General features: G+C 35.2%; 1 protein-coding gene across 1 annotated transcript in view; it reads left to right on the plus strand.

Moving 5' to 3' along the window:
* Positions 1-25,800, plus strand: part of SNTG1 (syntrophin gamma 1) — a 703,456-nt gene that overhangs the window by 454,004 nt on the left and 223,652 nt on the right. Inside the window, exons 3-4 of the mRNA XM_081816797.1 lie at positions 11,462-11,515; positions 19,931-20,113. Coding sequence (XP_081672923.1) covers positions 11,489-11,515; positions 19,931-20,113 — 210 coding nt within the window. The 5' untranslated portion in view covers positions 11,462-11,488. The remainder of the gene's footprint in view (positions 1-11,461; positions 11,516-19,930; positions 20,114-25,800) is intronic.

Genomic DNA, 25,800 nt, shown 5'->3' on the forward strand with positions numbered 1-25,800 from the left:
GTACAACATAGTAAAGAGTCAATATTACTGTAATAACTTTGTAGGGTGACAGATGATAACTAGACTTATTTTGAGGATCATTTCATATGTATAAAAATATCGAATCACTATGATGTATACCTGAAAGTAATAGGATATTTTATGTAAATTATACTTCAACTAAAAAAAAGATGAAGGGTACATAAATAGTTGCCTCAAGGCACACGATCCTAAATGAACTAAACGTTCACTAAAAAGGAAACCCAAGAGACTGACTGCAACTGTCATTTTCAATCCTATTGTTTTAACCAATTTTGAGGGGGACCAATTAATCAATTTGTAAACAGTCGGGCACCAGCTGAAGATGTGGAAGCATCTGGAGAGGGTATATACTGGGTTTGAGTTTGGGATACACAAAAAGATGGAAGATAAATTTTGTATATATCATAATTTTGCCTAGGGCAAATTCTATAAATAGATAACATTTTTCCCTTCAGTAAACTGAACTGTCATAGTAAGCAGAGTATTATGAAGACTTTTTTTTTATACTCACTAAAGCATTCTGAAAATTATCTAAGTAATTTAAGTCCAAAATATTTTTGTACCAATGCTTTCTATTCTATCGTATATAACTACCAACTCAGTTCTCCATTTCAACATTTTTCTGGGTGTGTGTTGTTGTAGAGGTACATTCTTTTTATTTTATCGGCCTCATGCCAAATGAAGCATTTTGAAATTTTATATGCAGCATGCATGAATTTGGCTGTATTTGTCTAATTTTGATTTCCTTGTTTTGGTTACAAAGATGAGTTTAAGTCAACAGGAATTGGTGCTATTCTCAGCATAGTTGAAGACAATAATTGGTGTTAATTTCTGGGTACTAGAACCGTGAGAGGCAAGACCTGTGGACAGAAGCCAAGTCTGTTGAACCATACCGTTTAAGTGTATGCCATACACTTATACATTACACATTAATGTAAAGTGCTCAAGAAATATTCATCTCCACCTTCTCTTTTCTTGGGCAGGGACCATGCTTTCTTCACTTGTTGTTGGGGCACTTACGTAATACTAGTAGAAACTGGTTTCCTTAGGCTAGGACTTTTCCATGCAGTGTGGCTTATCACTGAGCTGGTCATGGGGATTCTAAATGGATCACGAATAAGGTAGGTCACATTTAAATATTGTGATTCTGTAGTTTTATCATTATTAATCTTATTATTATTCATCTAAGCTATTTATGCATTGCTATTCTCATCATCATATTTTAAGTGATGAGATTTTCTACTAATCATATTTTAAGAAACTAATTTTCATAAAGGCTTTGTTTTTTCCTAGTGCAACTATACTAGATACTAATAAATCAATAAACTATTTTTTTCCTTATCCCTGGATATGGAGATAAGAGCATTTGGAAATTGCATTATATCTTAATACAAATCAACTTATTTAAAACAATTGTACAAAGAAAGCCCTAAAAATTTCATATGTGAATAGGAAAAAATAGTATGGAGATGATGAATGTGTCTCTAGGGGAAAAATGGTATTTTTGTTTTCTGAGAAAAGATTAAGTTTGAAATTTTCAATTAATATATTGTTATTTTGTTAATGGACCACTGCAAAATGAAATGCTTTTCTCGTATTTTTTTTTGTAGTATAACTTAGAAATATCTGGTATACAATATATTTTGAAACTCATGATATTGAAATTGCTTTATTTATTAGTTGTGCTTAATGGACTTTCAGAAACACTTTGAGACATGCTCTTTTAGTCAGTTATTGTCACAATAATTCTGAATAGTAAAATCATAAATCTCACTGGCACTCACTATTTTATCAGTCAAGATCCTCCAGACAACAGAACCAGTTTGACACCTATACATCTGGATACATACGCTGAGATTAATTTCAAGGAATTGGCTCACACTACTGTGGGAGCTGGCAAGTCTGAAATCTAAAGGATAGGCTAGAAGCCTGGAAATGATGTAGGAATTGGTCCTGCAGTCTTGAAGCAGGTGTTCTTTACCAGAGAAATGTCTGAGTTTGCCTTCAAGGCCTTTCAATTGTTTGCATGAGTCTCGCCCACATTATCTAGAATAATCTCATTTACTTGAAGTCGACTGATTGTAGATATTAGCCATATCTACAAAATACCCCCACAGCAACTCCGATGTTAGTGTTTGATTGCATAACTGGGTACCAGTTTGAATAACTGGTCTGGCCAAGTTGGCACACAAAAACTAACCATCACAATCCACTCCTTGTCACCTTGGCACACAAACACATCTCCTTAACCTACTTAACCTCCAAATAGAAGCCATAAAGTCATACTTCAAACAAGAAAATGCAACTATCCTTCATAAAACCTAAAATACACTAATCATTTCCTTTGAAGGAAATGAAGAGTCCTTAAATGATATTCACTCTTCTCCTTGGTATACTGTAACTTAAATGCTGTGATATAAAAGTTTATATTATTAATAAATTATATGTTAGATGAGAAGGGGATAAGAGAGGGAAGAAAACAAAAACATTTGATATACACATGTACACATACATATATAAACACAAACATATTTATACACATATAATACACATACTTAAATATATGCATTAATGTGTAATGTATAATATATATTATATATTACACTATCTATGATATACACATACAAACATATTCATAACAAAATGAAGAAATACACAATTACAGTCTTCATTTCTGTAACTGAACAACATGGTTGTAGCTGTTATTTATAGCTATCTTCTTCCACTATCCATTGCATATTCCTTTGCCTCAGCAAGTACCTCAGCTGGTCATAGTTCATTATCTCATAGGGTGATCCAAATTTTCATTCCCAAAGGGTCTGGCGCATTAGTAGTTATGTTTTAATTGTTGTTGTTTTTGGTTTTGTTCTTTTTTTGTTTTTGTTTTTTTTTCTAGTTTTCCATTGACTTCAATCACATGGCATAGTAATACTAAGAGGAGCCCTAAGGTATCTCCTGTTTTCCAAACATATTTCTCATTACTTCATTGTGCAGTAGCAGTCCAATTTCCCTTGGAGGTCAGGATCAATCACCCCAGCTGGTAAAGTAACTCCTTCTTTGCCGTTGATTCAATCATGAGGAGCCTAAAGTGGCTAAGCAGCAGTCTTAGTTTCCAGTTCAATGGAATCATTGTGTCTCCTGCTGGAAGTATTTCTCTTTTTGGAACAAAGACCTCTAGACCAGCAGAGCTTAAGTTCACAGGAATAAGAAGTAAACATTTTGCTATTGGGCCACTCGGGGTAATAGTGAATAGTGCCACTTCAATTTCCTCTTTTTGATTCTTGGACCCATCAATCCTTGCAATGGGAGAAAGAGCACTATATATATGATGCCAATTCAGAGCATATACAGCCTTCTGGAGAACTTTCCCCCAGTCCTGCAAGATATTGCTAACTGACAGTGTAATTGAGTCTTCTTAAGGCCATTACACTCTTCTGTCAAGCCACCTGTTCCTGGATGGTGAGGCACATGGCAAGACCAGTAAATTCCATGACCTTGGGCCTATCCCCCACTTCATTCACTGTTAAGTGAGTTTCTTGATCAAAACCAATGCTGTATGGAATACCATGACAATGGTTAAGGCATTCTGTAAGTTCATGGATGGTAATTTTGGTAAAAGGATTGCATATAGGAAAGGCAAGTCTATACAAAATGTTTACTTGAGGAAGAACAAAACAAAAGAACTAGTATTGAAGTAGTCCAGTGTAATCAAACTGTCACCAGACAGCTGGCTAATCATCACAGGAAATGGTGCTACATTAGATTTAGCATTGATCTCTGTTGGTGGAAGATTAGATATTGAGCAGTGACTGTAGCCAGGTTGACCTTGATGAGTGGAAGTCCATGTTGCTAACCCATGAATATACTCTATCCCTGCCACAAATGTCACTTTGTTCATCTGTCCATTAGACATTGACAGGAGTAGATGGGACAAATGCTGGTATCCACAGAATACACCATCCTATTCACTTGATTATTAAAATCTTCCTCTGTTTAACTCACCCTTTAGTGAGCATTAACATGGGATACAACTATTTTTATGTTTTTTGTCCATATCTTCCACATGTCTTTCCCAGACTTTCTTGTCACTAATTTTTCCAGTCATGTTTTTTCTAACTCCCTGACCATCCATCCAAATTACTGGCCACTGTCCATGAATCCATATACACTCATAACTCGTCCATTTCTCCTTCTGAGCAAAAGGAACAAACAAGTGCATTGCCTGAAGTTCTGACAACTAAGATTTCTCTTCACCACTATGCTTCAGGAGTATTCTGGAAAGGGGCTTTAGAGCTACAACTGTCCACTTTAGGTGATGCCTACACAATGTGCAGAATTGTCTTTAACCAGGCCTAACTCTGGTTTCTCAGTCATCTGATTGTAAAGAACTCCACATGAAGCCATAGACACAGGCTGGGAGAGAGAAGACATGTGGGACCAGAAGTGGGGGCCATTGGCATTTGAACTACTTCTCCATGCAACTTATTTGTGCTTTACTTGTGCATATATATATATATATATATACATAAATATATATACACACATATATATATATAAAATTATGCTCAGTCCCCATATATATATATAATTCTGCTCAATCCCCATATATATATATATATATATGATTGTTCTCAGTCCATATATATATATGTATATATGAATGATTGTGCTCATATATAAAAGTATATATGGCTTGGTGGATTAGAAAACACATAATTCAAGATAAGCATCTCAGGTCACGAGATGCTTACTTGGTAACTTGATGGCCCATGGTCAAGCATTCAGTCTCTGCTAAGGCCCTGGAGCAGACTAAGAGCTATTTTTGAAAAGGATGCAAGCAGTGCAGAGGAGGGCAGGGCTTTGCTCCAGAAACATTATGATCTGGACTGAAATTCACCTATAGGAACCTGTGAAAGGCTGCAAACAGCATCCTTATGTGCCACTGACTCTTCAGGCACTCTTGGACCTGCTGGATCATATGGCTCAAGTGGTAGATCAGCTTTACACAGCAGCCTGGACATGTTGCAGAGCCTTCTCTTTTTCTGGGCCCCACTTAAAATTAGTAGCTTTTCAGGTCATTCAATAAATTGGCAGTAGTAGTTTCCCCAGATGATGACTATTGCCTGCAAAGTCCAAAGAGGCCCATTCGGCATTGTGCCTCTTTTTTGGTTGTAGGAGGGGCCATATACAACAACTTATCCTTCACCTTAGAAGGGATATCTCAACATTTCCCATACCACTGGACTCCTATAAGAGATAGATCATCCATAAATTTTTGTTGGATTTATGTCCTACTGTCTGAAAAATATATCTTACCAATAAGTCTACAGTCGGTGCTACTCTTTGCTCATTAGGTCCAATCAGCATAATGTCATCAAAGCAAAGGTCCAGTGTGATGTCTTGTGGAAAGGAAAGATGATTAAGATCCCTGTGGTCTAAATTGTGACTTATGGCTGGAGGTTGAGATATTCTGAGATAGGACAGTGGAAGTATATTGTTGGTCTTGTCAGCTGACTCTTTCTGGTGAGCCAATGGACAAGGATGGAGGAGAAACGCATTTTTCAGATCAATAGCTGCATAGCAGGTACCAAAGGATGTGTTAATTTGCTCAAGAAATGAAACCATATCTGGTACAGCAGCTGCAATTGGAGTCATCACCTAAACTTATGATAATCCACTGTCATTTTCAAGACCATCTGTTTTTCTGCACTAGTCAAATAGGTGAGTTGAATGGAAATGTAATGGGAATCATTACACCTCTGTGTTCTGCACTAGTCAAATAGGTGAGTTGAATGGGAATGTAATGGGAATCATTACACCTCTGTGTTCTTGAAGTTTTTGATGGTGGCACTAATATCTGTAATCCCTGCAGAAATGCAGTACTGTTTTACTGTTTGTCCTGGTACAGACCATTCTAGGGGCTTCCACTGGGCCTTTTCTCTCATAATAGCCCTCACTTCACAGAATAAGAAAAATGTGGAGATTCTACCAGTTGCTGAGTATGTCTACTTCAATTATGTATCCTGGAGCTCTGGCTATAACCACAGGATGGGTTTGAGAGTCCCTTGAACTCACTGTGAGATGGGTCTGAGTTAAAATTCCACTTATCGTCTAACCTTTGGAAGCCCCAACACTAAATGAGGGACCAGTGTGATGTTTTGAATCTCCTGGAATTAGTGTCATGTCAGTCAAGAACTAGTATCCAGTAGTCCCTGAAAAGTCTGATTATTTCCTTTTCCTCAATGGACAGTTTCCTTGGTGGAAGGCCATATGTCCTTTTCCTTTTAGGAAAGCTGGAGAGAGATTAACCAGGGTCCTTTTCTAAGGGAACCCATCCTTTACCCATTCCTGGGGTTCTGGACTTATAAACTGGTTCATGTTTGGGAACTGACTGAAGGCCCATGACTGTTTTGGTGATTTAGGATAGACTGTTCACTGGACCTACACTTCTTCTGCTTTTTAGATGAAGTTAAGAAATAAATAGGCTTCGAATCTATTTCAATTTTAGGAACACATAATCAACTTGCCAATGTCATAGGTTTCTGAGAGTCAGACTATTCTGATTACTGCTTTGAAGACTCTGATGTCCATTATGGTGACCATACCCACTTTATCTTTGGTGATTAAGTGCTGCCACTCGGCCCCTGTCACCACAGGATCCAGTTACTCACCTGCATTTAAGGATCCCAGTTCAGTGGCAGCACTTCTCACTGTAATTCTTAACCTATAGAAGTAACCACAGAGCTCTTCAACAGTGTTTGGTTCCTATAGCAATTCCTTGCTTCACAGTCATGGTAAAAGTTGTGAGTGAGCAGGTTTCACATGATAAACCCACTCTGACACCCCAATCTCCCTAAGCTTTTGAATCTCTTCCTCTACATTAAACCAAGGCAGGTCTGGCATTTCCAGCTCTCCTGTTGTGGGCCATGTTTTAGCCAGTCAGCCAAACAAACTGGTAGATCCCTCCTAACCCCACAAGGTAAAACATTAAATCCAGAATCTCTTGCTTCATGGGGCCATGTCAGTAAATTTGACCTAATTCAACTTTATGTTCTTTCCACAATTATCCCATATTCTTTTTTAAAATTAATCCCACATCCTTAATATCTATTGCCACACATATTCCTCAGAATTCTGTCTGTATAAATTGGGGAATAGATGCAATTCTTTTCACTGTAGCATACCTCCTCATGGGTCACAGTTTGATTAGGAGTATCCAGTGCTGATATTTTATATATTTCTATAGTTATATTAGTCTTTTCTTTCATGCTAGAAATAGAGTCACTGATGCCTTTAATCAGATTAGAGAACAAATTCTGGAAACCCCAGAACCAATTCAGAAAACTCCTTCTTAAAGTTATATTCCTCTAAAACCACTCTTGGTTCCAAAATCTGTATCAGTTAGGATTTTCCAAAGAAACAACCACTTTGTATGTATACATATGAATGCACATATACATAAACATAAATATTTATGTATGCATATGGAAACACACACATATATGTATGGAGAAAGAGGGAGACAGAGACAGCAAGGGAGACCTTAAGGCATTGGCTGTCATGATTGTGGTAGCAAGGCTCTCTTACTGATTGGATGAGGCTAATGTACATTATTGAGAATAATCTCCAATACTTAAAGTGAGTCTACTGTAGATATTATCCACATTTACAAAGTTTTTTCAAAGCAGAATATAGATCAGATTTTGACTGAATAACTGGGGACTATACCATAGTCAATTTGATACATAAAGTTAACCATTACAAATAGCCTTTATTTTATTCCAGAGTCTGCAGGTTGGCTGTAAGTAAGTCTATTTAGGCAGGGATGTGAGGGTGGCTCTGCTTCACCCTATGTTCTGTGGGCCATTTAAGGAAATTTTGCTTTATGTATGTCATTCTGGGCCCTGGCCAAGTGTATGGCAGCTTCTTGAGATGCAAGAAGTGCAAGAGAGCAGTGGGAACATGAGAGACCATTAAAGAAGTCAACACATGGTCACTTCAATGTTGGCAGGAGCAAGTCACGTGGTGAAGTCTAAAGTCAATGTATGGAGAAGCCACTCCCTCCATGATAAATTTATGGCATGAAGAGGGTGCCAAGAGAGATAGAGAATCTGGGTCAATCATTCAATTTTCCACAAGTGTTTACATATTTTATCTTATGGTTAATTACAGCCTTTATGTCTTTCATTGCATCTATAGAGAACCAAAAGTTATCAATATAACCTTCACTCAAATGATAGTGTTTACCTAAAAGATATTTCTTTGTTGTGGTGTTTTATTTTTTGCAACTATTTTTGTTACTAACTCAGATATATTATTACTGACATATTTATTGTTTACCAAAGGCTTCCCCTCAAATATGAATAATTTATTTCTGACATCATATGCTGTCAGAAAAATATAAACATAAATATATAAATAAATATATATTTATACTTATATAAATATAAATGGAAATAGGCTAAAAGGATCAGATAGAATTATATATTTGCTTTCATTGGGAAGAACATGTGGAAGTTTAGTGTTTAATTTTGCCTGGATAAATATTATTGTCATGCATCCCTACAACATGGGTTATCATATGCATGTATACTTCTTTGCTCTACCAGCTGACAGGGTCTAAGTAAGTTGTTGAATAAATAAATAATAAATGGGGGAAGAACAGGCACATCTTCTATCCAGAGTAATTTAAATAATTTATGTAGACACTTCACCTGCAAGGAAGCAAAGCATAACTTCCCATTCCTTAAGTATGAGCTGCTCATAGTGACTTCTAGCCAAAGAGTAAAGTATGGAGAGAAGGGAAAAAAAAGAGTAACTTACCAGTGGGGAAACCTGATAAACAGTATTCTAGTCATGTGGTCACAGTCAGCCTCCACAGTGATAAGTTGTGTTGACAGTGTGGACCTCTGATACATTGTGGTGAAATAGTACCAATCTCTGTGGTATCCTCCCCAAATCCCTTAGCTCTAGTATAATCATGAGAAAAACAGCAGAATAATTCAATATAATTATATTCTACAAATTACTGATTAGTACTCCTGAAAACTGATAAAGTCATTTTAAAAAAACGAAGATCTGAGAAACAGTCACAGCCAAGAGGAGCCTGAGACATGGTGAATAAATATAATGTGGTGTCCTGGATGGGATCCTAGAGCAGAAAGAGAACATGAGAAAAAAAAACCAAGAAAATTGGAATCAAGTATGGATTTAATAATAATATAATAGTATTGATCCATCAATTTTAACAAATGTGTATACTAATGTAAGATGTTAATAATAGGGAAAAAAGGAAATGTGGGCTATATGGGAACTCTCTGTGCTATTTTCACAATATTTATATAAATCTAAAGCTGCTATAAAAGTTTATAAAAAAGTCTCAAAATTTTTAAATAAAAGAACTGAACATCTTTTACTCCAATTTTTAAATTTATAATCACTGAAAATAGTTTTATTATTGTATGCAATTTATTCTTACCCAGTAATTAACTTGTTTTAAATCTCATAATAATTTTTTTCTGAATAAATATTGATGTTACTACCTAATATTTTGATGAAAGATAATGGAAGATTCAGGGAAAAGAATGAAAATGTTAAAAATGGTAGAGATGCAGGCATAATGCATCATATTATTAATGATGTCTTAAAATGTATTCAGCATTTGAAACTAAACATGAGCTTATGTTTAGACAGATGGCTAAATACCCTCATGTCTATTTCTCTAGTTGCTTTTTAGTAGCAGGAAATTGATCTTAGAGATACCATGTTTTTATATAATCAATAAATATTGAAAGTCTACTTTTATAGTAAAGGAATAACTTTATGTCAAAGTTGGAAATAAACAGATATTATAGTTTTTCCCAACACAGTCTTTAAAAGCAATTTTGAAAAATAATTGATAAAACAAAACCAATTTCTCATGGATATCAAAAAATTAAGTAATTTAAATAGAGAGGGAGACAAACCATAAGAGACTCTTTAAGATAGAGAACAAATTGAGGGTTGATGGAGGGAAGCGGGTGGGGGATGCGCTGAATGGGTGATGGGGATTAAGGAGGGCACTTGTGAGGAGCACCGGACATTGTATGTAAGTGATGAATCACTCAATTCTACTCCTGAAATCAATATTACACTATATGTTAACTAAATAGAATTTAAATAAAAATTTGAAAAAAAAAGATTGCCATCAAAAAATAATTTAAAAAGAAAGAAAAAAGATTAATTTATATCATCAAATTACAATTTTTATCATCAAATTACCTTTTATTTATAAATGATTTGTTGCAACCTAGCTTTACTATAATCAAGCTGCTTATGCATTCCAATTAAGTAAAACCAGGTCCACAACCCACAAAACTTATTTAGGGAAAATATATTATGCAGCATGTTCAGTTAACTGTTGAAAACAGTCAATCTCTTTTCTTTCAGGGGCAATAGTAATAATCCAGTGACAGCTTAAGTGAATTTCCTGCTCTATTGCACCCACACTTACTTGATAAACACTTGACAAAGTGTTTATCAACCTAATATAACAGAAAATGACAAAGAAGGACAAAATAATTTCCTGTTCCTAAGACTGAAAGGAGGATTAATTTTGAGAAGTCCAGTCTTTTACTGTGGAATTCACCATACATTTTACTTTGAAGTCTCATTTACCTAAATTATATCATATTTTGGCTCTGCATTTTTTCCATAGTGTCAGGGTGTCAATTTTCTATGACCATTCTTAGTTATATTAAATTTCTCATATAACTAAAATAAAATTCTCTAAAAGTATTAAAAAAACACATATGCATTTTATATGTATTAAAATCTATGTTCACCATTTAGTTATTATAATGAGCACAAAATGAATCTGTATTAGATATTTCATACATCGATTTATCTTAATATTATTCACTCTGATAAATAGTTTGTTTCCTTACATCATAGTGTTTGTGAATAAAATTTTAAGTTCCAGAGAGAATTATTCATGCATGTAGCTTTTTAATTAAAAAGAGAAAGATTAGTCAACCTTTTTTCAAGAGATAACCACAAGAAAGGCAACTTTTAATTACTCCTTTGAAGTTTCTTTCCCAGTTGCAACCTCAGGTTTCAAAACGAACGCTGGGAATGAGCGAACACTTGAGAGAAGAGGTCCATCCTATCTTAGATCGTGTCTGAATGCTCAGTGGAGTGGAGAGGTGCAGGGAAATGCACCCTCTTGGTCACACTGAACCATGGCAGTACGTTTAGGATGCACAAGGACGGAGGTTGAGATTTTTTTCTCTTCCTTCTGCTCTTTTCATTGTACCCCGGGAATTCTTGTTCCTTACAGGTGGCCTTAAACAGTTTGCCCACAGGATCTGCTTCATAATTGCTTATGCTTTGCTTTATTGGCGTTCTCCACTCTTACACTCGATGCTGTGCTTGATGGCTTACCATTTCTCTGTCTTTTCAGACAACATCCTTCACGGTGCCGTAGCACATGGATTTCAGGACTGCCTGTGAAGAGGTATGTTACATGGCTTTCTGCTTTTTGAATAAGGAAAACAGGTTATAAACTGGACATACTTGTCCTCCTTTATGTGAGTGGAACACTGCTTTTGGCAGAGGGATGGGTGACAGGTCCATTTCATTTCCAGGGTATGATCTGTTTCTGCAAGACTAAAAAGCCAAAGAGTGCCTGGGAAAGCCTCGGATTTTCACTCTTCCTTAAGAAGACTGGAGCATATTTGATTTGATTACATTGCCCTTCTCCATAAACTCTGCACTCACTGCATGATTTCAGGTAGTATGTTGGAAGTAATTCTTTTCACATAAATGGTTATAAATTAGAAGACATCGGAAGTCCCTTTCAGCACTAAAATCATATGATTTTATGATTCCAATATTATTTAAGTATTTCAATATTATTTAAGTATATCAATTCAGATTCTCTGTAGAGCTGTCTTCACACTTTGGTGTGAATTAAAGTGATACATTGCTCTTTTAAGGATATTAAAGACCATTCAAGTGTGTACTCAGTAGTGCACGGAGTTAGGCCCCCGGGGATATAACCATTCTATTTTAGGAAAAAACACTATTTTACTAAACATCCAAAGCATTCTTTCATTCTTCAGGCAAAATGCAAACACTCATAGGTTAAAATATTCCATATTTGTTTAAAAGGTTTAAAATATTTTTATTGTATATAGATACCCCAAGAAAAACAACCATAATTAGATTACCTATGATACAGTTAAAAACAAACCAACAAAAAACTTGTTATTAACATTTGTGAAGATTGTTCTTTTAATGAGATGTCAAGTGTTAAGTTTCTTGCAAAAATATCTACTTTTATGTTTTTATTTTTATTCTTTTAAAGATTTTTATTTATTTATTTGAGAGAGAGAGGATGATAGACAGCATGAGAGGGAGGAGGGTCAGAGGGAGAAGCAGACTCCCTGCTGAGCAGGGAGCCTGATGTGGGACTTGATCCTGGGACTCCAGGATCATGACCTGAACCGAAGGCAGTTGCTTAACCAACTGAGCCATCCAGGCACCCAGCAAAAATATCTACTTTTAAAAAAACATTTGTCATAGTTGTTTCAAAGTTTAGAACATAAGCAAGATCTTTCAGAAAATTAATAAGTTGCTTATATATATTTTTAAAGATTTATTCATTTGAGAGAGAGAGAGAGCACTCACGTGCATGCACATGAACCTGACAGTGGAGGGGAGGGGCAGAGGGAGAAAATCTCAAGCCAACTCCTGGCTGAGCTTGAAGCCTGATGTGGGGCTGATCTCACCACCCATGAGATCAAGACCTGAGCCGAAACCAAGAGTCATTTGCTTTCACTGACTGAGCCACCCAGGCGCCCCACTTTTATATTTTAATACTTAAGCTAAACTTTTTATTTTCTAAAGGATTTTCTCTACACTAACACTCTTCAAATTACATTATAGTTATTTATTTACAACCTCTCTTACGTGCTGCACTAAATACTATAATGTCAGAGTGTATAATTTATTCATCCTTTTAACTCAGTATCTATCAGTTCATACTTTTTAAAAATGATTTAATGCTTTAGAAACTTAAATTTAGAAACATAAATTTTAATTCTGTGACATTTCTAGTGCTAAATACGTAGTATCATACTCTTAATTTTGGATGTGGTAAGTCTGTTTCTATCTCGGTGCCTGTTATCTTATGTTTTGGGTAGTAAAGCACTCATTGAATGGATATTTGCATGAATGAGATACAAATGAAAAACAGGAGATTCATGAGATCCTTAAAGACAGAGTAGTGGCCAAATACTGTTTTAACACATGGCTTACCTTGGACTTCAGAGGTTGACCTAAGATTGATTTTTCAGACCTTTTTTTTTAAACAAAATTGTTTGATTCATTGATTTGGAATATATATCAAGTATTATTTAAGGTTCAGAGATTTATTTTACAATGATAATACCATTGTGATCATCTTACCCTTGCTTCTATAGACAGAGGTTCTTGTTCTTTTGCAATGAGCCCTTTGATAATTTCTACCATTTTAGACTGTCCCCAGGGAAGAGTAAAGTGGTCTCAGAACTGCTCAGCAGCCATGTGTCTTCCACATGCTGGCTGGGTTGGCAGGAGTACAGAACTATGAGATACTCTGAAGATGATCAAATCCTCCCATAAATGGATCAAAGTCAATGAGTTTGTCTGAAATTTACAGTCTTAGAACATGTAAATGGACAGAAACCATAAAGAAAATTCAGCTTAACTCTCTCACTTTGCAGGTGAGGAAATTGAGAGGTTTTATGAAATGCTAAGTGCTATTTAATTAATTAGTTAAAAGCAAAACCATAATGTGTAGCTTAGAACTCCTGAGTCTAAGTTTGAGCATCTTTCTAAAATATAACATAGCCAAAGATATGTTGAATAAAACTTGATTTCTCTTGACTGCTAATAAGCTGTTAAAATGCAAATCTGATATCCATATCCATTGGACAGATCTAGCTAGATTATAACCATGCACATACCGGGAAGTCTCTTCTTTGAGAAGAAATGGAAATATGTCTAGTTCCATGTAAAATATCTTAATTTTCTAATACAGATCCTTTGTAAAAGAAAAGTTTATCAATTAAGAAGTTTCTCCTCTTAAAAAGAAAATGTTGCAATACTTTTAAGGAGCTTGGATTTAGAAGTCTGATAAAATGCAAAAGTGAAGGTAGAGAATACAATTGGGACAACACAAAATCCACAATTTAGAAGAAAAAGTGCATGTTATGGGAAGGTATAATTACTGATTTTCTGCTTTTAAAAGTGTCATCAAAATAATAACGTGTCAGGGGCACCTGGGTGGCTCATCGGTTAAGTGTCTGCCTTCGGCTCATGTCATGACCCCAGGGTCCTGGGCTTGAGCCCTACGTCAGGCTCCCTGCTCATCAGGGAGTCTGCTTCTTCTTCTCCCTCTGCCCCTTTTTCTCCTCCTCCTGCTCGTGCTCTCTCTCTCTCAAATAAATAAATAAAATCTTTAAAAAAAATAAAATTACAATGTGTTCAAGAAACCACTATGCTATCTTTAGTGTAGGTATTCCTCAAATTTCATTTTCACATCTGTCTTCCTTAAAATATGATCCACATCTTTGTGTTGACCATGAAAATACATATTTTTCTATAACTATATTTAATAATTTAAAATTCATTTACATATATAATTTAATTTAGTCCTTCATATAATAGGAATTTGTGATTATGATTCAATCAACACATATTGAAAGAAATCCTACTATCAATTAAACACTGTACTAGGTCCTATATATGAATAGTCTTTAATGATAAAAACGGTGTTAACTTATTATTAAGATCTTCTTGTGATAACAATGTATGTGATGAGGTTACATATTGTGATATTATTGAAGTCACTACATGTGATGCCTAAATACAGTTCTGGTTAATTGTTAGGTGAATATATTTATTCAATGAAAACCCTGAGTTCAGAAAAGGAAGCACTTGTCTTGGATGGAGTGGTCTTGGTAAACCTCAAGGCGAAGTGAGTCATGTACTAGTACTTGACAAATGGCTAGAATTTAGCCAAGGAAAAGGCCATGACAAGGGAAGACAAAATGCAATTGGAGGCATACTGCATCAAATGGCATTTAGGGCAATATTGCTATAATATGGTAGGGTATAAGAAATTACATGTCATTTAAAACTGTAAGTTTACAGAACAAATTAAGTTATATCTGGCAATCAAAATATGGAAATATCAAGGATACCTGCAAAACTATGTACAGGACATGTCATGGTCTCTGCCCAGTTCCTTGTAGTTTGTAGTTTTTTATGTCTGATTTCAAGAATAAAGGAGCATAGAGTTTAAAAGCTTCATGAAAGCAGGGGCGCCTGGGTGGCTCAGTTGGTTGAGCATCTGACTCGATTTTGGCTCAGGTCATGATGTCAGGTTCTGCGCTCAGTGCAGAGTCTGCTTGAGATTCTCTCTCTCTCTCTCCCTGCTCACACACTTGCTCTAAATAAATAAATAAATAAGTAAAATCTTTAAAAAATTTTTTCGTGAAAGCACATGTTCTTTCAAAGTCTAAAACCTAAATTAAAGATGCTTTAACTTTTTAAGATTTATTTATTTGAGAGAGAGAAAGATTGAGAGAACAAGTGGGAAGAGGGGCAGACAGAGAAGCAGACTCCCTGTGGAGCACAGAGACCAAGGCAGGACTCAATCCCAGGACCCTGGGATCATGACCTGAGCCGAAGGTAGATGCTTAACTGACTGAGCCACCCAGGTGCCCAAAGAGGCCTTAACTTTTAAGTATAAAGGAATCATAGCCGATTTTTTAAAGTTCCAAGGTAATAGGTTTAAGCTAAGCATAAATTCTTGTTAAGTTTAAATGTGAGGTCTGTTTGTTTAAAACAGAGTAAATCCATGTAAATCCATAGATACACTTCATTGATTTACAGAAACAAGTCAATGACTAGATTTTAAAAAGTATTGCCTGTTAAATAATCAAGAGGCATGGCCTTTTAATATTCCTCTAAACAAACAATGTGGATTTTGTAAAATCCCCCTGCAATAGAGTATCATCCATCAGGCACAGGAAAACAACATTTGAATCTATATTATTTTGTATGACTCATCCCTTTAAAATTTCAAGTTTTATGTACGTTTTATAATTTACATAGAGCACATACATTTCTTTACTTATGTACAATGAGTACACAGTCCACAAAGTTTGAAGACAGATGATTGTTATGTTAAAAAAGAAACAGATAGGTGCAGGACTTAAGTTTATACTAAATGTGCAGCCAATACTTATTTAGGAGATTTTTTTTGTTTTTTTATTTTTCAGCAGTTGTGCTGTACTAGTGGTCACTCACAGTCCTGGTTCCCATTCTTAACCCTGAAGCAATCTATGGGGGATGAGGTTGTGCAGATTAAGCCTCTCCCCATATCAGACAGTGTCCTATGCATCCTCAGTAGTTTGTCTTTGATGGGAAAATCATCAGATCAGAGCGGTCTCACTCACTTTACCCCCCCCCCCCCACCACTGGTTATTGCTTTTGATAAAGGAAGAACAGTTGGTTCGTGATGATGGCCTTCTCACAACTCTTTGCACTCCCGTAGGAGATTCTTGGTGACCAAAGTGTTACCTCCTGGTGAGAGACACTGATGGCCATGTCACTGTTTCTAGGAGGATTGGGTGAGGCAGCCTTCAAATGATCTGTGCATGAGGGAAATCAGAGCAAGTGGTTTGGAGCACAGACCCTGGAGCCCAGCAGCCTGGGTTCAGATCCTGAGTTCCATTCATTTCTGCTCCTCTGCTCTATTCCTACTTATGAAAACAGTTGCACTGGGTTGTTAGGAGGATCAAAAGAAATAATATTTCTGGAAACACAGTAAACTTTGTGCAAGTGGTTATTAAACAACAAATGAATATAGGACTCCATTTCACTAGTGGTGATACCAGTCCAGCAATGCTGCTCTGAATCAGAAGAGTGCCCTGAAACGGATTTTACCCATTCTTTTAATCTACTGTACCAGCTCTGATTCTAATGCAGTTGTTTACCAGCCCTCAACATCTTCTGCTCAAGGTTTATATTTCTGTTAACAAAAATTATGTTGTAACTTTCCCAATTCCTATCCATCTCCTGCTCTAAGAAATATATTTATAAAACATAAATCACTGTTCAGATTTTTCTAGGACATCTCCAATACCTTTAAACTCCTGGAACATCACATAAGGGCCCTGACCTTCCTCCTCTTCACCTGGCACCTCTCCTCCCTTGGCCTCTGCTGGATCATGCAGATTTAGGATTGGGATGCATTCTCATGCTTCTCTCTTCTTGCATCATGTCAGCTATCCATTCTTATGCTTTCATATTTTACTCCTTTCTCCCCCTTGAATAAAATAACTTTTGTCTTCTCTAATTATTTCCTCAATTTATTTTTTAAGACAAGCCATACATTTTTTTATCTATAAAACTTTCTTTAACACCTCCCTCCCCCAAGAATATTTAACTCTTCTCTCCATGTTGCTCCCACATCAGATATCACATGGCATCTTATGTATATATGTATATTTTTGTAAGTAAGAATACTCTGAGGTCAGAGACTATTGTCTGATTCACGTCTCAATTATTTACAAATTACTTGAAAAATTGATATATTATGGGATTTTAAATGTATTTTCATGTACACAGCTGAATTTTTATAATAAGATATTATGTGACATCTATAACCCCTAAAGAATGAATTTAAGTTGAATTTGTTGATAAGCTTCATTAGTACTATTTTCTGTTTTCTTCAAATAGCTATTTATGTCTGTGTGTGTGTGTGTGTATTCATTTTAACAAAAGCTAATTCATTCTTTGTTTTCTTTAATTCTGTATTTTCAGGACCCAAATGTGAGCTCAAAGTCTGTATTCTGTTTTGCAGACAACTTTCTAATAACTAGGGGACATTTTATACATTATTTGAGTGAATGGCGCTTTGACCACATTGGATATGATGAGAGAAGTCTCATAGCTGTGTTTTTGTCCCTCAAACTTTCCCTGGATGATCTTTGATAGCTCTTTGATGTGTAACAATAATGTATTTATGGGCTCTCAGGGAAAGCCCCTCTTTCATCCTCATGTTGAGACAGAGCATTATTTGTGATTGCCAGCTCTATTCCATTATACTTCTGGGAGAAAATTGGCCCGAATGTACTGTACATTAAAAAATCAGCAAATGTGCTCAATTATGTTCACTTGGCTTTAATATTATTTTATACCCTCCTCTTTGCCATGCCACCTCAGAGAGTCCTGATGTTGGCTCCCAGCCAAGATCACATTGTAAGCATGAAAGACTTTTCTCTGTGAAAAATGTAGAAAATTATGTTCTATATTAAGGAAAATATCATTTGCCTTTGCTGAAATATTTTTGTCCTCTAGACATATCCACTTGAGTTATGCTCTAGAATAGATTAATCGACACAATTTAGTGAGTGCATGCTGTGCGCCCGTCTCATATAAAGGAGGAAAGAACAGCATCCTTGCACCTGGAAAAAACTTGTTTTTCCTTAAAAGATATCATAACCCTTACAATATAATTACAGACTAATATAAGACCATAGTGATAGAGAGTACAATGGTATGTATTAGCACATGGGATAAAGCATTTACAGAAAGGATTATCTTTAGAGGCATCAGTAAGTCTGTTCCCATTTACATTATGAAACATTCTTTTAAAGAAATAAACTCCTAGCAATCCATATGTAAATTTATATTCCAAGAGAAAGCCTGGTATCAGTGCCTGGAGTTTTGTGCTCATTAAATACTAAGGATAAATACATATTTCTATATACTTATCCTTTTTTTTATCCAAATTAAGAATGGTTTAATAATTATTAAATGAAAATGTAATTGCCAAAGTGGTCATTGTTCCTGTTGACTTTTTGGTGCAGAATGACAGCCAGCGATTATTTTCTGTTTCAAAAAAATTTCCTTTTGTATTTCTGACAAATGGGAACCTTAAGTGCATTTGCTAAGGAGCATATTTCTATTTATCTGGGTGAACATTGTACACTGACATGCTTCAGGAGTGATGGGCTTCATGGGCTTCTTCAGTGATTACTGAGATACTGGTGTAAAGCTATGTAGTACAAGTTCAGGAGTCTTCACAGGCTGTTTTTACAATTCCCAAAAATATGTGAGGCAAAAACAATGGATTGGAAATCACAAATCGTGGGTCCTAAGCCAGGCTCTGTTTTTAATTAACTATATTAATTTAAGCAGTTCACTTCCCCCTTTATCCTCATTTTCTCATCTGTACAGCCTGTGTGTGTGTGTGTGTGTGTGTGTGTGGCGACTAGGAATGATGAAATCTTGGAGGATAGAAAAGATGTTAAGTGGGTGTGGTTTCAGATTCAAAATTCTATGATAGAGACAGAATGTAGATTAGTGGTTGCCTAGGGCTGGGGAGGGGAGTGGGATGATGCACATAATAGTTTTCCTTTTGGAGTGATGAAAATGCTCTAAAGTTGATTATAATGATGCCTACACAACTTTGTAATAAAAAACATTGTCTTACACATCTTAAAGGGTTGAATTGTATAGAATGTAAATTGTATCTCAATAAATCTGTTACCAAAAATTTTATATTTAGATTGTAAGTATTAAACAAAACTTTCATTATTTTTCAAAGATAGTGTATAAACTATACTCTTTACTCTCCTAATCTTATGTGGATTTTCTGACAAATCTCCATTACCTGAGGTCTACTTCACATGAAATCGTTAACCTTATCTCTGCACCTATATTAAGTATTATGCTCCAGATTCATCAGAGTGCATTTTCCTTAGCTCTCAAATGCTATTCATCATGTTTTGCTGTGAATAGGCCATGAAATTATATTGTATAAACTAAGTATAATTTTTTTTTCTCTGTTTTGTTCTTTTCTTGCCTGAAGACAAAGACAGGGATTTGTTTGCTGCAGGATGGTAATCAGGAGCCTTTCAAAGTCCGGCTGCACCTAGCCAAAGATATTTTGATGATCCAGGAACAGGATGTGATATGTGTGTCTGGTGAGCCTTTCTATTCTGGTGTAAGTAGCTTTCCTTCTGTTGAAGTTTTTTGTTTTTTTGTTTTGTTTTGTTTTCAATTTTTTTGTTAATAAAAATGTTTATTCACAGAAAATTCATAATATATTTTCCTTTTACTTACAGAGCATAGTCAATCCTCCTGCATGTAATTTTTGTTGACATTATTAAGTAAGCAGTGTCCTTGTATAAGTACAAAACCTAAGTCCACAGCCAACCATTATGGCCCATCCCCACACATTAGGGCATCTCTTTGACTTCCAGTTATTAAGTGGCTGCAGTGACACTTGTATTATCTGATCTTGAGAAAGTGCATTCTACCTTTTCATATAGAGGGACTATCTGAGAACAGTGCAGGGCAGTTTTTCCTGCCCCAGTCTTATCTTGCAATGCACTGGACTTTTGGAGGTGGTACAAAGGTGGAGCCCGATGCTTTGCATTTGAGAAGCATGAGGCTTTAGGTGGCAGTCACTGGACTCAATGGCAATGCTTTTCTCCAGGGGATTGTGCATGAATGATTCCATGGACCTCCTTGATAGAATTATGCCCAAGCATCATAGCAAGTTCTGTCTAACGCTCTAACTGTTTGGCATGTTACCCTGCTGCTAATCCAGCCTCAGAAAGAGCCATAAATTATCGCTCAAAACTCATTGGTCTGCTTATAAGCACTGAAGTACAGCTGTGGAAGACATCTTTAGGTGAAATTAGATTATATTCGACAAGACAATTTTAACATTAAAGAGGACAACTTTTAGAATTTATCATTTGTTATGTAATAACATTAAAGACATTATTTTAACAGTGTTGCCAAATGTGATCTCAGAAGCAAATTACAGCAAATAACAAACAGTACTCTTCCTGGATTCCCAGACATCTGTAGCTATTTAGCACAAAGATTTAATTTGTAGCTTATTCACAGATTTACCTTGGAGTATTTTGTTGGTGGTGAATAATGCTGAGCTGGAGTTTCCACCTCACTTTTCACCAACATCCTATGGGAGTCACACCAGGTCCTAAATCAATAGACCCTTGCTAACTAAAGATAATGGACATTTTGCAGACTGTTAACTATTCTTTTGTCACAGACCATTTAAATCACCCTGAATCATGGGTCTGGCTGTCAAAGCTGATTAAATTGTTCCTATGGAGTGCCCATTCTTCCTTTTAGTTAATAAAAGAATAGCAGGCAATGGTCACTTTCTCTCCCTTTTTTCCTTCCTTTCTTCTTCCTTCCTTCCTTCCTTTCTTTCTTTCTTTCTTTCTTTCTTTCTTTCTTTCTTTCTTCTTTCTTTCTTTCTTTTTTCTTTCTTTCTTCCTTCCTTCCTTTCTTCTTTCTTTCTCTTTCTTTCTTTCTCCCTTTCTTTCTTTCTCTTTCTTTCTTCTTTCTTTCATCCTTCTTTCTTTCTTTTACTCTTTCTTTTCTTCCTTCCCTCTTCCTCCTTCTCCTCCTTCTCTCCTCTCTCTCCCTCTTTTCAGTGAAGCAATATGATTCATACATATAACTCTCTGTAATGAATATATTACACAAATTCTAGGTAAGTAAAGTGTTGTAATTTGTAAAATTCAGTCTATCAATACTGAAATAATGTTAACTGATTTTAAACTATGCAGTCAAAATAGTTAATACACAAAAACCCAATCTTTCTTTTGAATAGAACACGGGAAGAACTTGACAGAATTAAGGAGAAAAATCCTATGATAAAAACCAACAAATATAAAAAAACAATTGACAAAATTTGACAGTCATTTATAAGAAATACTTTCAGCAAAGTCTGGACAGCATGGAACTCCCTTAATTCAATAAGCCTCTAATGAACACTTCCACTAACATTATAGTTTATATTGAAGATACTCTCTGAGGCTGTAAGCAAGTCAAGGATCATCACTTGCTTCATTTTTACTCAATATTGTTTTGGTTATACAGTAAGTCAGGAAATGGATATAAATGGCATAACAGTTGGGAAAGAAGAGGTAAACAGCTCTATTTTAGATGTCATGTTGGTACAAAAAATAGAGTAACATACAAATTAGGTTGCTGGAAATAAGGACAATGTCCAAAGTTAATTGTATTTCCATAATTTGCAACAAACAAAATAAAAATGGAATCCACAATACATTGAAGAGATAATACACTCAGGAATAAATTTAACAAAATATGTACAAAGTTTTTACCTTGAAAACTATAGAACTGTGATAAATGAAATGAAAGTAAACAAGTAAATGGAGAAATGTAACTAAATATTAAGTTTTCACATCTTCCTAAACACCCAATATCAATTAAAATCCCCAAAATATTTTTGTAGACCATGGCAAGTTGATTCTAGGATTTACATGGAAATACAAAGACTCAGTACAGCCCAAACAATCTTTAATAAGTAGAACAAAGTTGGAGTGTTTATACTTCCTAATTTCAGAACTCACTGTAAGTTGCCAAAATGAATACAATGTGATACTGTCGCAAGTACAGGCACATGCATCAAATGGAACATTATAGAGTCCAGAAACAGACCCACACTCATATGGCCAATGGCTTTTTTTTATTGTGGTAAACTATACATAACATAAAATTTACCATTTTATTTATTTATTTTTTAAGATTTTATTTATTTATTTGACAGAGAGAGAGAGCACAAGCAGGCAGAGTGGCAGGCAGATGGAGAGGGAGAAGCAAGCTCTCTGCTGGGCAGGGAGCCGGATGTGGGGCTTGATCCCAAGACCCTAGGACCATGACCTGAGCCGAAGGCAGCTGCTTAACAGACTGAGCCACCCAGGCGCCCCAAAATTTACCATTTTAACCATATTTAAGTGTACTGTTCAGTGGCATTGATCATATTCACATTGCTGTGAACCTATCACTGCTATCCATATCCAGAATTTTCATCATCCCATACTAAAACTCTGTGCCTATTAAGTAATACTCCCCTCAGCCCTTGATAACCTCTGTGCTACTTTGTCTCTATTAATTGACTCGTGAGTGGATCACACACTATTCATCCTTTTGGGTCCGGTTTATTTCATTTAGTATAATTCTCCAAGATTCAGCCATGTTGTAGGATGTATCAGAATTTCCTTCCTTTATAAGACTGAATAATATTCTATCCCCGTGTATATACCATATTTTGTTTACCTTGTTCATCCATCCATCCAACAGTGTACATTTGGGTTGTTTTCACCTTTTGGCCCTTTGGAATAATCCTAACATGAACATGGGAGCACAGATATATGAGTCATTGTTTTTCATTCTTTTGTGTATGTTCCCAGAAGTGGAATTGCTGGATGAAATGGTAATTCTGTGGCAGTTTTTTTGTTTGATCTCTTATCAGATATGTGATTTGCAAGTAATTTTCTCCCAACATATGGGTTGCCTTTTTACTCTGTTGTTTCCTTTGATGCACAGATTTTAATTTTGATGAAGTTCAGTTTATTTATTTTTCTTTTGTTGACTGTACTTTTGGTGTTATATGTAAGAAATCATTGCCAGATCCAATGTCATGAAGATTTTCCCCTATATTTTCTTCTAAGAGTTCCTAGTTTCAGTTCTTACATGTCCATCATGTATATTGATTTATTTTGAATTAATTTTTGCGTATGGTGTTAGGTCCAGCTTCATTCTTTTGTGGGTGGGTATCCAGTTTTTCTGACACCATTTCATCTTGGTACCCTTGTCAGAAATCATTTGACCATGTATTTAAGGGTTTATTTCTGAGCTCTCTATCTATAAGTCTGTCTGTTTTTTTATGTCAGTACCATACTGTTTTGATTACCTTAGCTTTGTGGTAAATGTTGAAATCAGGAAGCGTGTACCATCCAGCTTTGTTCTTTCTCAAGAATGTTTTGGCTACATAGAGCTCCTTGAGATTCCATATAAATTTTAGGATGGATTTTTCTATTTTCATAAAAAATGACATTATGAATTAGTAGCTAGCTTTGGATAATATTGCCATTTCAACAGTAGTGAGCCTTCTAATCCATGAATGCAGGATGTCTTTTCATTTATTTATGTCTTTAATTTCTTTTGGTAATGTATTGCGGTTTTTAGTGAATGTCTTTCACCTTCTTGTTAGTTAATCCGGGTTTTTTTATTATTTATATGCTATTGTAAATGGAGTTGTTTTCTTAATTTTCTTTTCTTTATTCAACGGATTTTTGTGTATTCTTTTTGTATCTTGCTACTTTGCTGATTTTTTTTTTTTTTAGTTCTAATGGCTCTGTGTGTGTGTGTGTGTGATGTATGTGTATAATCTTTAGGTTTTCTGTATATAAAATCATGTCATCTGTGAGCAGAGATAATTTTACATTTTTCCTTCCAATTTGGTTATCTTTTATATCTTTTTCTTGCCCAATTTCTCTGTCTAAGACTTCTATTACTATGTTTAATAGAGGTGGTGAAAGTAGGCATCCTTACTTTTGATCTTAGAGAGAAAGAATTAAGTCCACCTCTGAGTCCAGTCTTACCTGTAGGTTTTTCATATATGGCCCTTATTATTTCGAGGTAGTTTTCTTCTAAGATTTTTGACTGTTAAAAGGGTGTTGAATTTGCCAAATGCTTTTTCTGCATCAATTGATAAGATTATGTGTGTGTTTCCTTCATTCTGTTAATATGGTATATTGAATCTCATATATTGTATCATCTTTGTATTCCATGAATAAATCCCACTTGGTCATGATATATAATATTTTTAATATACTGGTGAGTTCTGTTTGCTAGTATTTTGTTGAGGATTTTTGCATCAAAGTTCATAAGGGTCATAATAGTTTCTTTTCTTATAGTCTTTTTCTGATTTCGGTATCAAGGTAATATTATCCTCAATGGGTAAGTTAGGATGTTTTCCCTCCTCTTAGTTTTTTGTTAAGAGTTTGAGAAGAATTGGTATTATTTCTTCTTTAAATGTTTGGAAGAATTGACTAGTGAAATTAGCAGATTCAAGACTTTTCTTTGTTGGAAGATTTTTGATTACTGATTTAATCTCTTTACTAGTGTTATATCTGTTCAAATTTTCTATTTCTTCATGGTTCAGTGTGAGTAGGTTTTGTGCCTTCAGGAATTTGTCCATTTCATCAAGGCTATCCAGTTAATTCTTCATTCTCTCTTTGGATTTTTTAAAATTTCTATCAAGTTTGTAGTAATGTCCTCACCTTTTTTTTCCTGATTTTAGTCATTTCTTTAGTATTTAATATTCTTTTTATCTTAGCCAATCTAGGTAAACAGTTATGATTTTGTTAACCTTTTCAAAGAACACATTTATTTCATTGATTTTCTCTATTGCTTTTCTATTCTCTTTTATTATCTCAGTTCTAATCATTATTATTTCCTTCCTTCTGCTAGCTTTATGTTTAGTATGTTTTTTTTCTTTTTCTATTTTCTTAAGTGGTTAAGTTAGGTTGTTGGTTTGAGATCTTTTTTTTTAATGTAAACTTCTATAGCTAAAGGTTCCTTCTTGGCACTGCTTTCCCTGCATCGCAACATTTTGTTATGTTATACTTTCATTTTCATTCATCTCTGATATGTTCTATTTTCCCTTGTGATTTCTCCCTTTCCTATTGGGTGCTTAAAAGTATCTTAATTTCCAGAAATTTGTGAGTTTTCACTTTGCCTTCTGTTAGTGATTTCTAACTTCAACCTGTTGTGGTCAGAGAAGATACTTTGTGTGATATCTACCTTCTAAACTCTAAGACTTAATTTGTGGTCTAACATATGATATATCCTAGAAAGTGTACCATGTGCACAAGAGAAGAATTC

The sequence above is a fragment of the Leptonychotes weddellii genome, chromosome 4 (genome assembly GCF_054177405.1).
Source record: "Leptonychotes weddellii isolate Sample4059 chromosome 4, ASM5417740v2, whole genome shotgun sequence".
NCBI classification, from domain to species: Eukaryota; Metazoa; Chordata; class Mammalia; order Carnivora; family Phocidae; genus Leptonychotes; species Leptonychotes weddellii.